Here is a 13,125-nt window from a genome sequence, read left to right as displayed (position 1 = left end):
CAGGTGAAACAATGGTAAATGAACAAAGAAAGACTCGTCTCTGCCACTAGCTTTCAGAAGTTACCACCGATTTTAACCTGTTTGCTCATGTTAATTAATGTTGTCTGTAGTGCTCCTCCAGTTTCTGTGCTTAAAGAAGAGAGCTTTCTTGGGGTCTGTGCAGCACGTTCTTTAAACCAGTAACTAAGTAACCTACCAGGAAGAAACAATACATGTTGCTGTTTGTGGCTTTTCCTTTCTTTTTGTCACTGTTCTCCTCGTTCTCTCCTTATGTCTTGGTTAAACTGAGCCACTATTTTGCAGAAACAACATGACTTGGAAACCATAAAGACATACATATGCTTTGTGTAGTACTGTGTAGAATGGTTAGTGTTCATAAGTTGAAGTAGAAAGAAGGTAAAAAAAAAATGTTTTTGGAGTAGCACTCTGAAGGGACAGTGAAAGTATCTGGAGGGAGTATGAGTGGGCATAGAAGGAAGAAAAATGCCATATTCCAGATGAAAGACCCTCTAAGTAGGAGAGGGGAGCCCAGCAACATCAAGAGGTTTCCCCTTTCTTTCCATTTTCCTGGCGCTTTGCCCTGTTATGCCATGTGGGTTTTTTATACTGAAGATCCCACTTCTACATATTGACCTCCACATATGCACACTTCTGTAAAATACTGCACTTTTCTATAATCCTGTTGTCACTGAATTTTTACGTAGCACTTCATTTGTCAGCTGCTTGTATGTCTTCATTCCCCGTAAATGATATTATATGTTGCACAGAGGGAAGAGACATTCAAATCCTAGGGGAAAAGAGGTATTGACTTAAACTTTGGTGGTGGCCAGGAACTTTGTCCTTGCTGCTGTACCACCACTTTGTGGATTCTGCCTGTTTTTTTACTGAGTCTTTTTGATGCAGTTTGTTGTTAAAGAGACACTCAATTCTCATAATACTCTTCTTGAAATGTGGAGAGATCTCATGAATGAAGTAACATTATCTGTTGAACTAGTCTGAACTATTCCTTGTCTGGTGATCACTGAAGTGCAAACAAGAGTGGAGATGAGAGCTTTGCACATGCTAATTCCTCAGAGCACAAACAGAGCTCAGTTCTCCATGTGTTCCCCCATATCTGAAGATCCTTTGCGTGTAAGCCTTCCTCTGCCCCTACAACTCTGCTTGCAAAGTTCTCTTTATCACTGCTCACCATCCCCAAGCCCTCACCTGACTCCAGCTTTTCTTCATGTGTTGTAACTCATCTGTAACTGCAACTAGCTAGCAAGAGAGCTTTTAAAGATGTAAAGTGAACGTTTCTTGCCATGCTTCATCTACAGACTTTAGCACTTGCTGTATTTAGTTTGGTGATGCTTAGAACATGGCAAGAGAAACTGATGATTTAAGCCAACAGGAAAAAAAGTGCAAATTATTAAAAGGTGCTTATGAAGCTTAATCATTTTACTGGCTATGTTTTGGCTAAAAAACCTGAAAGAATTCATCATTTCTGTGTGATGTGGGAAGCTTGTGTATTGTGTAGATACTGTTTAATTTCATTAATTCTTCCGTTATTTAGACTGCAGTAAACTTATCATATGTCAGATTCCCTGACACATACATAAATACATGCGTGTGTTTCATGCATACACATGTACACAGAGGTGGGAGACTGAGCTGCAGCATGAGATCGATCTTCTGTGAGCAGAGCTTCTGCCTCGGCTTCTGTGAGGGAATCCAAGGAAAGAGCCAGGACTGGTACCAGCCCAACGTGCACTACAGCGTGGCAGAAAGTCAGGTCTAAATTAAGGTTCGTTGTGGTGGCTGAAGCGCAGAGGTCCCTGTGGAAGTCGTAGGATATACACACTCTGTGAGGAGCAAACGTAACCAACAAGCAAATGTCTGAAGGGGCTTGAGCTCTGCGATGTTCCTGGTGTTAAGTGTCCCTCTTGTCTAACAGATGCAGACAGGCAAGATTCTATCAATCTCTTTCTGGGAGTATTCAAGCCTACAGAAGGAAAACCTCATCTCTGGGAACTTCCCACTGATTTTTATTTGCATCACAAGAACACCCTCAGTCTGTCACAGACCAGGCGAAGGTATTTTGCTGTTCTGTTACTTTTTGTTTTGTATTGCTCTAATAAATTTTAAAAATGCATCCTGTTAATCAAATAACTAGGTCAGCCTGTCAAAAACTTGGTTACTGTTTTATAAGTTTTTACAAAAACTTAAAAAAACAAACCTTCAAGAGATTACCGAAAATAATGGATGTTGGTATTTTAAAGGATTTGCTTTAGTATGTTTTCCTATTCTACTGAAGAAAGAAGTTCCATGTCATAGGAAATTCTAGGCTGTGGTATGAAGTGCTTCACTATTTTGCTGAGGTACAGTTACCACTGTCTCATTAGCAATATACAGGTGTATTTTGATGGTCAGATTTATTAAATCAATGTTGTATTTGAGATTAGGTTATGAGGATAACTTGTGTGTGTGTAATCACTTAGTCTGCAGCTGTGCATACCAAGAAGCCCATGATCATCTACCTTCTTTCAGCCATGTGTAGCCTATTTTGAAGACTATTTCTCTTCATCTGCATTCCAAATAGAGCTAAAGCTTACAAATTTTGAAGTAATTTCAGAGTGCTTCATGATGTAGAATGATTTCGTTAAGGATTGTAAATACTGTGTGTAAAGAAAAAAAAATATATTTTTCCATTTTAATGATAAGTACAGTACTAGACTTGTTAACTAAATGATCTCTTTTAGGAATTTCCCTGTTTGTATCTTTGTTCATTCAATGAGTCTTAAAGCTCTGTGTCACAAATGGTAGATCTGAATATCTGCATTTAGATTTTTGTCTGGGGAAAATGGCAAGTGTTTAAACAGTGTATTCAGTCCCTGTTGGCTGCTTATTCAATTAACCCCTTGTGGAAGCTGGCATGTGATATGACTGTTTCTAAATTTCAATCCTTTCGTATTGTCTCCTGAGGCTTCTCTTGAGACTAGCTCGCATCAGCCATACAACCAAGTGCTATTTCAGGCACACATGAAACATGCAACATTAATTTTATTGCCTACTCATTCTGAACATTATTGTATGTAAAAACCTAATTCAGCTGATATATCTCAAATATATTAATGTCATAGTCTCCCTTTCATCTGTTACCCTTTTGAACAACTGTCTCTTATTTGTCACAGATACAGCTCTCAAATGAGCTGGAACATTTAAAAAAAAATGTTGGCATTCTTCCTTTACTTGTTAATTAGTTTTGTCTTTCATTCTGGCCAGAATTTCATCTGAGCACTTAGAACATAAAACCATGATGTTTTCTTATGTGAACAAAATGACACCTCCATGTAGTAAATGGTGAGGTAAAAAAAGCTCTTCCAAGTAATTTTTTGCTTCTGCCAAACGTATTGGACAAGTTCTTTTTATAATTTCTTCCTACCTGTCTGTGCAGTGCTTCTGTTGGATTCTTGGGCACAGCAGCAAAGGAAATAATGAAAACTCATTAAAAAATCAAGAACATAGCAAGAGAAGGAAGATGTTATTTCCTGCCATTGTAACTTCTTTTGACTATCTGTGCTTTTCCTATATTCTATTTGCCTCTCCATCAGAAAGAGGAGATTTCATGATGAGTTTCATGTATGACTTGTACATGATTTATGATTCACACGAAAGGACAGTCAATATGGAAAAGGAGACTTTCTGTTGCCACATTACTTATCATTTATGCAAGCAGCAAAACTGGGTAGGTTTGCATAGTTTCTGAAGGCCCTGGAGAAAACAGCTTGCTAGCATGGCCTGATACAGGACTTCAGGAAGAGATGGAACTGTCAGGCATCACTCATTCCTTTCTCCCTGGGACATCTGCAGGTCATTGTCATGGGGAGTAATTTAACAACGTTTATCTTTCTTAAGTGCGACTTAAAAGAGTTCAGTGGCAGGTTTACTCTATTATTTACTGCATGGGGGAGATATACCAAGCCAAATGCTGCCTACCTTCTTTCCAGGCGCGTGTATTGGTTCACAAAGCAAACCTTTGGGCATCTTCTCTCCCTGATAACATTGACATGTCTTGTCCTGCCTGTTCTGCACCATGTCCTAAGTCCCACTAACGAGCCTGTCTCTGGGCATGGGATGCACCCCTTGCTTCTGCTCCAGATGGCTGCATTGACACGACTAGCAGATAACTGCATTACTGTTCGGATCACAGCCCTTACAGTACTGTGCATACGCACTTAGTGGAAATAAAAATCAGTGAAGTTAAATGTGTTTTCATCCCAAGTAATAAACCAGAAGGAACTATCAGAATAATTCAGAGAAGAAATTAAAGTATGTTTGAGAAGAGAAAATAAAAATATGTAAACATGAATGAGAGATAAAACATGCTTTATTTTATGAATGTTGCTTGACTTCCTTTGCTTTTCAAAAATCCTGAATAAGCTTCCAGCAGGCCCTGTTTATTTGTTAGCTGTGTTGACATACAGTTCTCAAACTTTGCACAGCTGTCACATCAAAATGTATTTATATGTGTAGAAGTCAGCTGCTTTGACAATTTTACGATTTTATCATTGTCCTCCATTTCTTCATACTTTTTTCCTAAATTTTAAGATCTGAACAACAAGTGGGGTGGAGGGTGATCCATGTTTTTCTGGTGGTGGTGGTGGTGTTTGTTTGGTTGGGTTTTTTTGTTCAAGACCAGAACAAGAGAAACAGAGAATACTTTCTATATGTACTGGACCATAATTTTCAGTGCTGTAGAGGTAGGCACCTTAAATGTATTTTGTTTAATGGACAAAACCACTTCTTCCCTCCACACCTGTGTTGAGCTCATGTGTTTAAGTTTCATAGTCTGAGAGCAAAGTAGGGGGGTAGGGCCCTGTTGAGGTCCTCCATCCAAGGAAAGTTCTTTACTTTCTTCCACACTTTAATTATAAAAAAAATATTGCTAAACTGACACTGTATGGCTGGGTAACTGTGATGTGCAAATGTTTAGACTGGATACGAGATTGAATCTTCTCTATCAATTGTGTGTCTGTTTTTCCTGTACAGCTATACTTACTGGTGGACCACAGGTGTGCTAAAGCATTTACCTCTTCCTTTTGATGAAGGTAGGAACCATATTTGCTCATTACCTTACGGAGTATCTTGAAAAAGAAGTTTTAATCACAAATTGTTTTAAACTGGTTTAGATCCCAAGCCTGAAAAAGGAAAGCAGGCTTCTGTTTGTTTAGATTTTTGCAGAGTCAGTAACTGTTAGTAAAAAGATTATTTTTTCTCTTTTCTCCAGTGACATGTGCTGAAAACAGACGCAAGTTGACAGTGAAGAAATTCCACAAGTATGAAGAGGAAATTGATATCCACAATGAGTTTTTTCGGCCATATGAGTTGAGCAGTTTTGATGAGACCTTCTGCTTGGCAATGACCAATTCTACACGGTATATTGGGGTGTTTTGGAACTATGAATCCTTAACTGGAAGTTGATTTGGTGTGAATTAAATGTACACTGGATTTATTTGTTTAAATTTGTGTAACCTGATAGGTTTTGTGGGCTGTTTTTTGTTTTAAGCTTCAAATTTAGCAAACTTCCTGAAACTTAATCACAATACTGAAACGGAAGTGCTAGTCTAAAAAAAAAAATAATCTGTTAAGATAGTGTTTAAACTTCCAATTATTTTCCATTATGGGGTGCCAAACGTGTGGGCACTTTAAGAGAGAGAAATGGGGTTTTCTCTGTGGACTCATTAGATCACAGAAAGTACCTTCAAAGCAATTTTTTTCTAATTGCTTTGCTTTCATTTTACAATTGTTTTCTTCAGTTCATCAGATTTTCACAGCTTGCCAGATGTATTTATTTATTTATTTGGCAATAATCAGCTGGGTATTCTAAGCATAATCTTAATCACACTTTGGCTAAAGACTTCAGGCAGATTATGTGTTATGTTGCTTTTTGACCCAATTCGAATGTTGGCAGCATTTTGAAAACAATGTGGCTGAGTTACAGGGCTTCTTAGCACAGGAATGGAGCAGGCTTGTGCCTTCTTGGCAAATGGTAGTGTTTGCAACTGTTTATGGGACTAAACAATGTAATTAAAAGCTTTTAAAATACCTAGGAGGTCATATTTACATGCCTTGTAATGTTGAAGTTAGAATTTGATATTTCTTTCTATAATGACTTTTTTTTTAATTCAAAGGTAGAGGTGGTTCTTCCAGAAAATGTTAAAATTTTAGGTGTTGAACTTAGCTCATTAACAGTTTTTCCTTTCTATTTTGCCAGAGATTTTATGCCTAAGAATGTGGGGATTGATCCAAGTCCATTTACTGTTCGTAAACCTGATGAAACTGGAAAATCGGTGTTGGGGTAAGTCTGAAATACGAAAACTTGTTCTGGTTTAATAATAGTGGAATTGTAATGCAAGTATGTATACTCTGTGTGTTTGTGTAGCATATTCTTTGTTACAGGGGAAATGAAAAAAAATCATTGCTGTAGAATTGTACACTTTGAAAATTATATCTAATTTGAGATTTTTATTTGACACTGGGAATGCTTTATTCAGATTTGTTTAATCTTCTCTGCTTTCTTCTACTCCTCTGAGTGAAACTCATGAGAAAATTTTATGTAGAATAAAGGTACAGAGATTATTAAAAAAACAACAATAATATATGCATTCTTGTCACTTCCAATACAGAATACAATTGTCATTAGTATGACGAGATAATGAAATTTTAACAAAGATTGAATAAATTTTGAATAAACAGAACATACCAAGAAACAGCAACTAAATGCCAATTTCAGCTCAGATTTTTATAAAACACCTTATTAAAGTATTTTTAGATAAAATTATGTAAAACAATGCAGCAACAGTTATTGGGACAAATGAATGTTTCATTTAGCTGCTTTTGCATCCTGGGCTTGCTTTGATACTTACTTAGTCCATTGTTGTGTTTGATCTGCTGTATCACAGTAGGTCTAGGGGGAGTTTTCCTGAACCACTTCATTCTCTCTTTGGTACCTCATATTACAGAAACCTTTGTCAATAGTGACTAAACATGTGTTGTCACAACATTATAAGTTCTTCTGAAAATTTTCCGCTCTGTTAAAAGCTACAAAATTTGACTATTTCATTGATAATGTCTGTTGTTACTTGACCATAAGGGACCTGCTGTCAATGAATGTTGAGAGTTGACTATGCCTATCACTAGTAGAACCTGATTTCATGCTACTGATGTTCCCTGGGAATAAGCAGGAAGACTGTTTGACAGTTATACAGTTTACCTCTGCTAAGAATTGTGAGTCTGTGGGTAATTTGAGGATAAGCTTTATTCTTCTGCTTTAGTATAATGTCAGATTTTGGACTAATTTCTGTCCAGATACTCCATTAAAGACTTGACCATTATGCATATTTCTCAGGCACTTTGCTGCAAGCTCTTCACCGTGACTTTTAGGGATTGTTATGAGATATAGAATCAGCTGGATCAAAGTTGCATTCCAGGACTCCCTGGGCATTGCTGATAAGGTGTCCCGTGCATTGGCTGTGTAGTTGGTTAGAAGCGGCTTCAGCCTTCCACCTTTCCCATATTTAGCACTTGGTAGAGATGGTATCTTTGCCTTGCATGTTTGTCATCATCTTTTGATCTACTATGACATTTCTAGAGGGTTTGGTGATCTGTTTTCATCTGTGAGTGTTTTGGTCCCCTAGGACAATTACATCTTGGCCTTCTTTTGAAGAATATCACCCTTACCAGTGTTTGGCTACTTGCTCCGTTCTTCAGCTTTCAGCAAGGACTGCTTTTCTTGTGACCTTCACCTCATTTAGAAAAGCAGGGAAGAAAACTGCATTTTTTTATAGAAAGAATGCAGTATGCCTTTATGGCTTTCTGTGAATTTCAGTCTAAAGAGATGCCAGTTTCTGCTGAGTCAGAAATTAAACTTGTCTCTGTTAGATTTTCCCCTCGGGCGTTTGTTCCAGTTGTTAGAATTCTTCTGGTATGTTAATGTCCTTGGGGATGGGGTATGCTCTCAGATCACAAAGCTTTGGAAGAACTTTCCTACTTGTTTCTATGTGTACCTAAAGTATATATAATTTAGCTAATTCACCATGGGGATGAATTGCTGTATGAGTTTGCAAAAGGCAGAACTGTGTTACAGTCATGGTGTGCTCCATGGTGAGCTCAAGTGACTCTGGTGGCCTCCATGCCTTTGCCGATGAGGACTCAAACCAGCATTTTCACCAAACCACGTGCTGTTGTCAAAGCCTCTCAGCATGCTGGTGGCTTCCTTTAGGGCCTTCCTTCAGGGTAAGTCATGCAGTGTCAATGTATGTATGGACAGTCACCTCAGCAAGATGTTGGTTGCCTGTTTCCAGAACTGATTTGTCTCTGAATATATTCATTACCTGCCTTCCAGGTATGAATATATTGTCTATGAATATATTCATTACCTGCCCTCTTTCCCTCAGAATATCGGAAAGATGGTGACAGTGTCTGAGAGGAAACTGCAGTCACATTTGCTTCTATGGCCAGTAGGAAAAGATGTAGAGGACCTAAGGGTGGTACAATTTCTGATGGATAAAGTAACATATACCCTTCAGAGCTTGTACAGTTAAACTCAGTGTTAGCCTACTAAAACATAGATTCTGTATCTCAAAGAATTCTTACAAATAAGACATCTCTTTATATTGACTAGAATTTCTAGAGTGAGAAATTAGTGCTGCATTAAGAAATGCTGTTGATTAAAGAACTAAATGGAGGGAAGAAGTATGGAAATGGAAGGGGGAAAAAGTGACATGATGATGTCTCAGTGAATTCCTATTCATTTTTATTCATTCAGTCTGGGGGAGGGATTTAAATGAAGAGTCAGAGAAGTGTTAAAGAAAAGCTGACATAATCCTTTGGGCTCTCTTGAAATGCTCTGGAATAAGAAGAGATTTAAGAAAAGTAAATCAGTTGAGGAATTCAAAAGATGAGCAACAAGTTGCTCCAAAGGATAGAATTCATTTTCCCCAGTAAGATTGTAACCAAAATTAGGGATTTTAAATACTCGTTATTATCTCGCTTCTTTCATAAACATACACTGTCTTTCGTAACAGGAACAAAAGTAATAGAGAAGAAACTGTGCTGCAGCGCAAAACAGCTGCTAGTGCTCCTCCACCCCCAAGTGAGGAAGCAGTGTCAAGTAGTTCTGAAGATGATTCTGGGACAGACAAAGAAGATGAAGGTCCTGTTTCCCAACGTTCAACTCCAGTAAAAGTGACTGATACAGGAGATAATACTAAAATCACAGAGGTAAGAAAATACTGTGGCAGGCAAAAGGCAAAGAGGCTAATCATGGACTTAAAATTCACATTTCCTTAAAAACAAAACAAAACAGTAACTGTTATAGGATGATCAGAAGTAAAGCATTGAGAAATTAAGTGAAAGAGGTCTCCATTGTATTTTCTTCGTGTAGGTATTAACACAACTGGTTACAAAACCTCGCTCTTATTCTTGTCATGTAGTGGTGAAACACAACAGAAAATAACATTTTAAAAAAATGAAAATTACTGTTGGAAGCCTATGGCATTTGAGAAGTACGCAGGTGAGGTGTGGTCCATAATATAAAGCATAAAATCTATCCATGTTAGTGTGTTAATTCAGAGCAGTGGTGCATTTCTGATCGTTGTTCCTTACAGTGCTCTTGCTCACATCATGAGGTGGTCTTGGAGCATGCCAATGGGATTCCTTTTGGATGAAACTAAACTGGGAGGTGCTTCTCCAGGAATGTCCCTGGTCTTTCTACATACTTAATCATTTAGTCCATGGTAGCTAATCTGGAGCAAACTCTCCTGAAAGACATTTACTATTGATCTGAGGTCCTGAGCACCACCTCTTTCAATTACAAATCTGTTCCTTTCGAATTATGCTACTTCATAGAAACACAGAATGTTAGGGATTGGAAGGGACCTCGAAAGATCATCTAGTCGAGTCCCCCTGCCGAAGCAGGAACACCTAGATGATGTTACACAGGAATGTGTCCAGCGGGTTTTGAATGTCCCCAGAGTAGGAGACTCCACAACCCCCCTGGGCAGCCTATTCCAGGTTGGAATGTAACTGCAGGTGGATGTAACTGCAAATTAATGTTCAATCTGACTAAATTTTGACCTGATTTATGTGAAGTTTTTAAAATTGCTGTTTCATAATTATATGGCTGACATTTTAAAGAAAGCAAATTAAACTAACTCCAAAAATGGGCATGATAATTTTGTCACATTAGTCCTATGCTATTACTACCACTAAGGTTGAGGATAATGGCAGGATAATAGTGAAACTGGACATGCACCGTCATATGAAAAGAATGTGTATTCTCAGTTGTGTACTATTGATCTTTTTTCCTAGTATAACTCCAATTCTGTTGGAATCCCTTGGGTGCTAATTTAATTAAAATATTCAGTCATATGAAGTATTATGGAAATATCTATTTTATTAATTTATCTAACATTTCCTCAAATCCTTTCCTGTAGATATCCATTTTGGGTACCACTGAAAATGTCTTAGCAAATGGATATGCTAATGGAGACTGTACGAATTTGGAAAATACTTACGGTGTTTTGAGGGCTTTTGTTTGTTTAAGTCACAGCTAATTTAAAGGGTTATACTGTAGTGTTTGTACACCTTATAACTTTTTGAAGAAACTTCAATATTAATGACCTTAGTCAGTATAAAATATAGTACGTGATAGGCAACAGAGGATAAAACTGCATTTTTTTTCTGCTGCAATTCAAATTTTCATTCCATTCAGTCTTTAGCCTAGGGTTGTATGTTGTGAAATCATGGACTTTCAGCCCTCTGTACAAGACTGTCTTCTTCCTAACCTTAATGAAGCATTTTCAATAAAATAACTATGAAGCCATGTGGTATTAATTTTCGACAATTTGGATTAATTGTTTTGCCAGTGGAAGTGCATTTATTTCTGTATATGCAAGATATTTTATCTGAAAATTTTCCATTATCTCTAAATAATAGCATACCTGTTTTCCAGCAAGTCAGATTGCTTCTAAGAGTTAACAACAGGAATCCAACTTGAAATTTTATTCTTGATTCTTACCATTGCACAAGTTACCTCTCTTCAGTTTTTCCATCTGTGTGTTGAACACACTTCAACACTCAGACCTAAGATACATATTTTTTTTATTTTTAAGATGCTTAATGAGAGATGCATGTAAACACAAAATATGATTTAAGATACTATTGAATTTTAATGGCTTACAGTTGGGTGAACTATTTTGTTTCATTTTCATGCATCGGATTTTAGTCATGATTTGTATTGGTAATTTGTGCCTTTGCTTATTAAAATTGCAGTGCTGGAAAGGATTACCTGTTCAATTATTCTGAATTGCTATGTTAGCAATTAACTTGGGTTATCATTAATGTCTGCCTGCCACTGTAAGTTTGTTTATTCTCTTCAAAAGTACAAAGCTTCTCTTAGATACATTTTTGAGGGCATGATGTTTATGGAAACTTTCTCTTCAGAAACCAAACATAAAAACTAGCAATCTTAAAGACTCTGTTAGACATTAGGGTTTAACATGTTCATCAGCTGATCTTCATTTAGCTTGTGGTGTTTTCCCATTACTAGGCTAAGCAAAGCATCAAATATAGGCTCCTCAAGAAATGTTTTGGAATTATTTTTCTGGCAATGGCAATTACTTGTCTTGACACATGTAGTTAAAAAGTTTAAAAAGAAGGCATGTAATGGAGGGTTTCAAAACTTGATGGCTAAAGTGAATAATGTAGCAAGAAACAAAGCAACTATGACTGAAAAAGGTGATAATCTGTCTAGTTGATTAAATAAGCATCTGTTTTCTTGAGTTGGTAAACTATATAAATGTTTCAGATACATTTTGTTCTCAAGTTAAGCTTAATTAAAAAAAAATTAATGAAGAATGCACTTAAAAGCCTAAGCTTACAAATATTCCATTTTATGTGTCTGTTAGCTAAATGGACAACTTTCTAGCACCTGAAACAGTGTCAGTCTGCACTTTGCTGTTTTCCTGTTTGTGAAAATGGATCGTGTCTAGTATTGTTCAGCAATATTGGAAGTTTGGGTGAAAAAGAGTAGTGTGGAGATTTTTGTGTGTAAAAGAGTTGATAATTGTAAACTTATATTTTTAGGTACATTCTTGAGTAAGTATGGTTATTCCAGAATGACTGGATGTTTGGTGAGGGATTTGAATTTTGGTACATTTTACATCAGCACCTGTAGAGAAAAATTGTAACGTTACAGGGGGCAGGGAGGGGGGACGTGAACAGCTGGTTCCTTTCTATTCACATCTCACAGAAGTTAATAATAAAATGCTTTTATACTTCTGGTCAGGACGTTCTTTACAAAGTTCTTTGACTTTGGATCTTTTTGAAATAAAAGAAAACTATTTTTATAGCTGACTTACTTGCAGTCACCTGTGTCTTGTCAGTAAACCCCCTCAGTTTAACACTGAATCATTAGACATAGTGAAGAATTGCATGTGCTTTGTCTCCTTATTATAGTTGAATGACATGATTGTGTAACATATAAAATAAAAATAGTTTTGTTCAACCTGAAGTTTGTAATTATTTCAGAATTGACAGCAGAAAAATATGAAAGTAAATGTGGGAGCATGTTCTGAACGAATATGATTTATTCTATATTAAATTTAAACACGAGAGTTTAATACCCGCATCATTACATGTCCTATAAATATAATTTATTCTCCTAATACGTTGTTCTATCTGATGTTATCTTTCGAGAATCCTTTCCTTTAACTGTGAAACAAATGTCTTGAGGAACATTTTTAATAAATGATTTTTATTTAAAAAACAAACAAACACGCACAACACATTCACAAACTAAGACCACTGTGTATGTAAGAGACTTACCTGGTTTTGCCTGCGCTTTTAAAATCACTTTCAGGTGTAGAAAGAATTCATTGTTTGAAAGCAAGCTTTTCTTTGGATGTTGTTACTGGATCTTCAGTCTTAATCTTTCTTCTTATGTTGCAGAATGTAGTGCAATCAACAAAAGATGTGTATGGAGTCAATCTTTCAGATGTTCCTTCAGAAGATGATCTCACAATATACACTAGGTGAGATAAATTGCCAATGGTAATCAGTAACAGAAAATTGGAGCTAGTTAAA

At 36.8% G+C, this 13,125-nt stretch overlaps 1 protein-coding gene across 2 annotated transcripts in view; it reads left to right on the top strand.

Moving 5' to 3' along the window:
• FIG4 (FIG4 phosphoinositide 5-phosphatase) overlaps positions 1–13,125 on the top strand; it is a 68,895-nt gene that overhangs the window by 36,706 nt on the left and 19,064 nt on the right. Inside the window, exons 16-21 of one of the 2 annotated variants that reach the window (XM_082047863.1) lie at positions 1,934–2,072; positions 5,029–5,087; positions 5,267–5,414; positions 6,254–6,337; positions 9,066–9,261; positions 12,991–13,073. In XM_082047863.1, the coding sequence (XP_081903989.1) occupies positions 1,934–2,072; positions 5,029–5,087; positions 5,267–5,414; positions 6,254–6,337; positions 9,066–9,261; positions 12,991–13,073 (709 nt within the window). The remainder of the gene's footprint in view (positions 1–1,933; positions 2,073–5,028; positions 5,088–5,266; positions 5,415–6,253; positions 6,338–9,065; positions 9,262–12,990; positions 13,074–13,125) is intronic. The other variant, XM_082047864.1, reaches the window with a different exon arrangement.

The sequence above is a fragment of the Streptopelia decaocto genome (assembly GCF_964273445.1).
Source record: "Streptopelia decaocto genome assembly, chromosome: 3".
Classification (NCBI taxonomy): domain Eukaryota; kingdom Metazoa; phylum Chordata; class Aves; order Columbiformes; family Columbidae; genus Streptopelia; species Streptopelia decaocto.
This window is presented reverse-complemented; position numbering and strand designations above follow the sequence as displayed.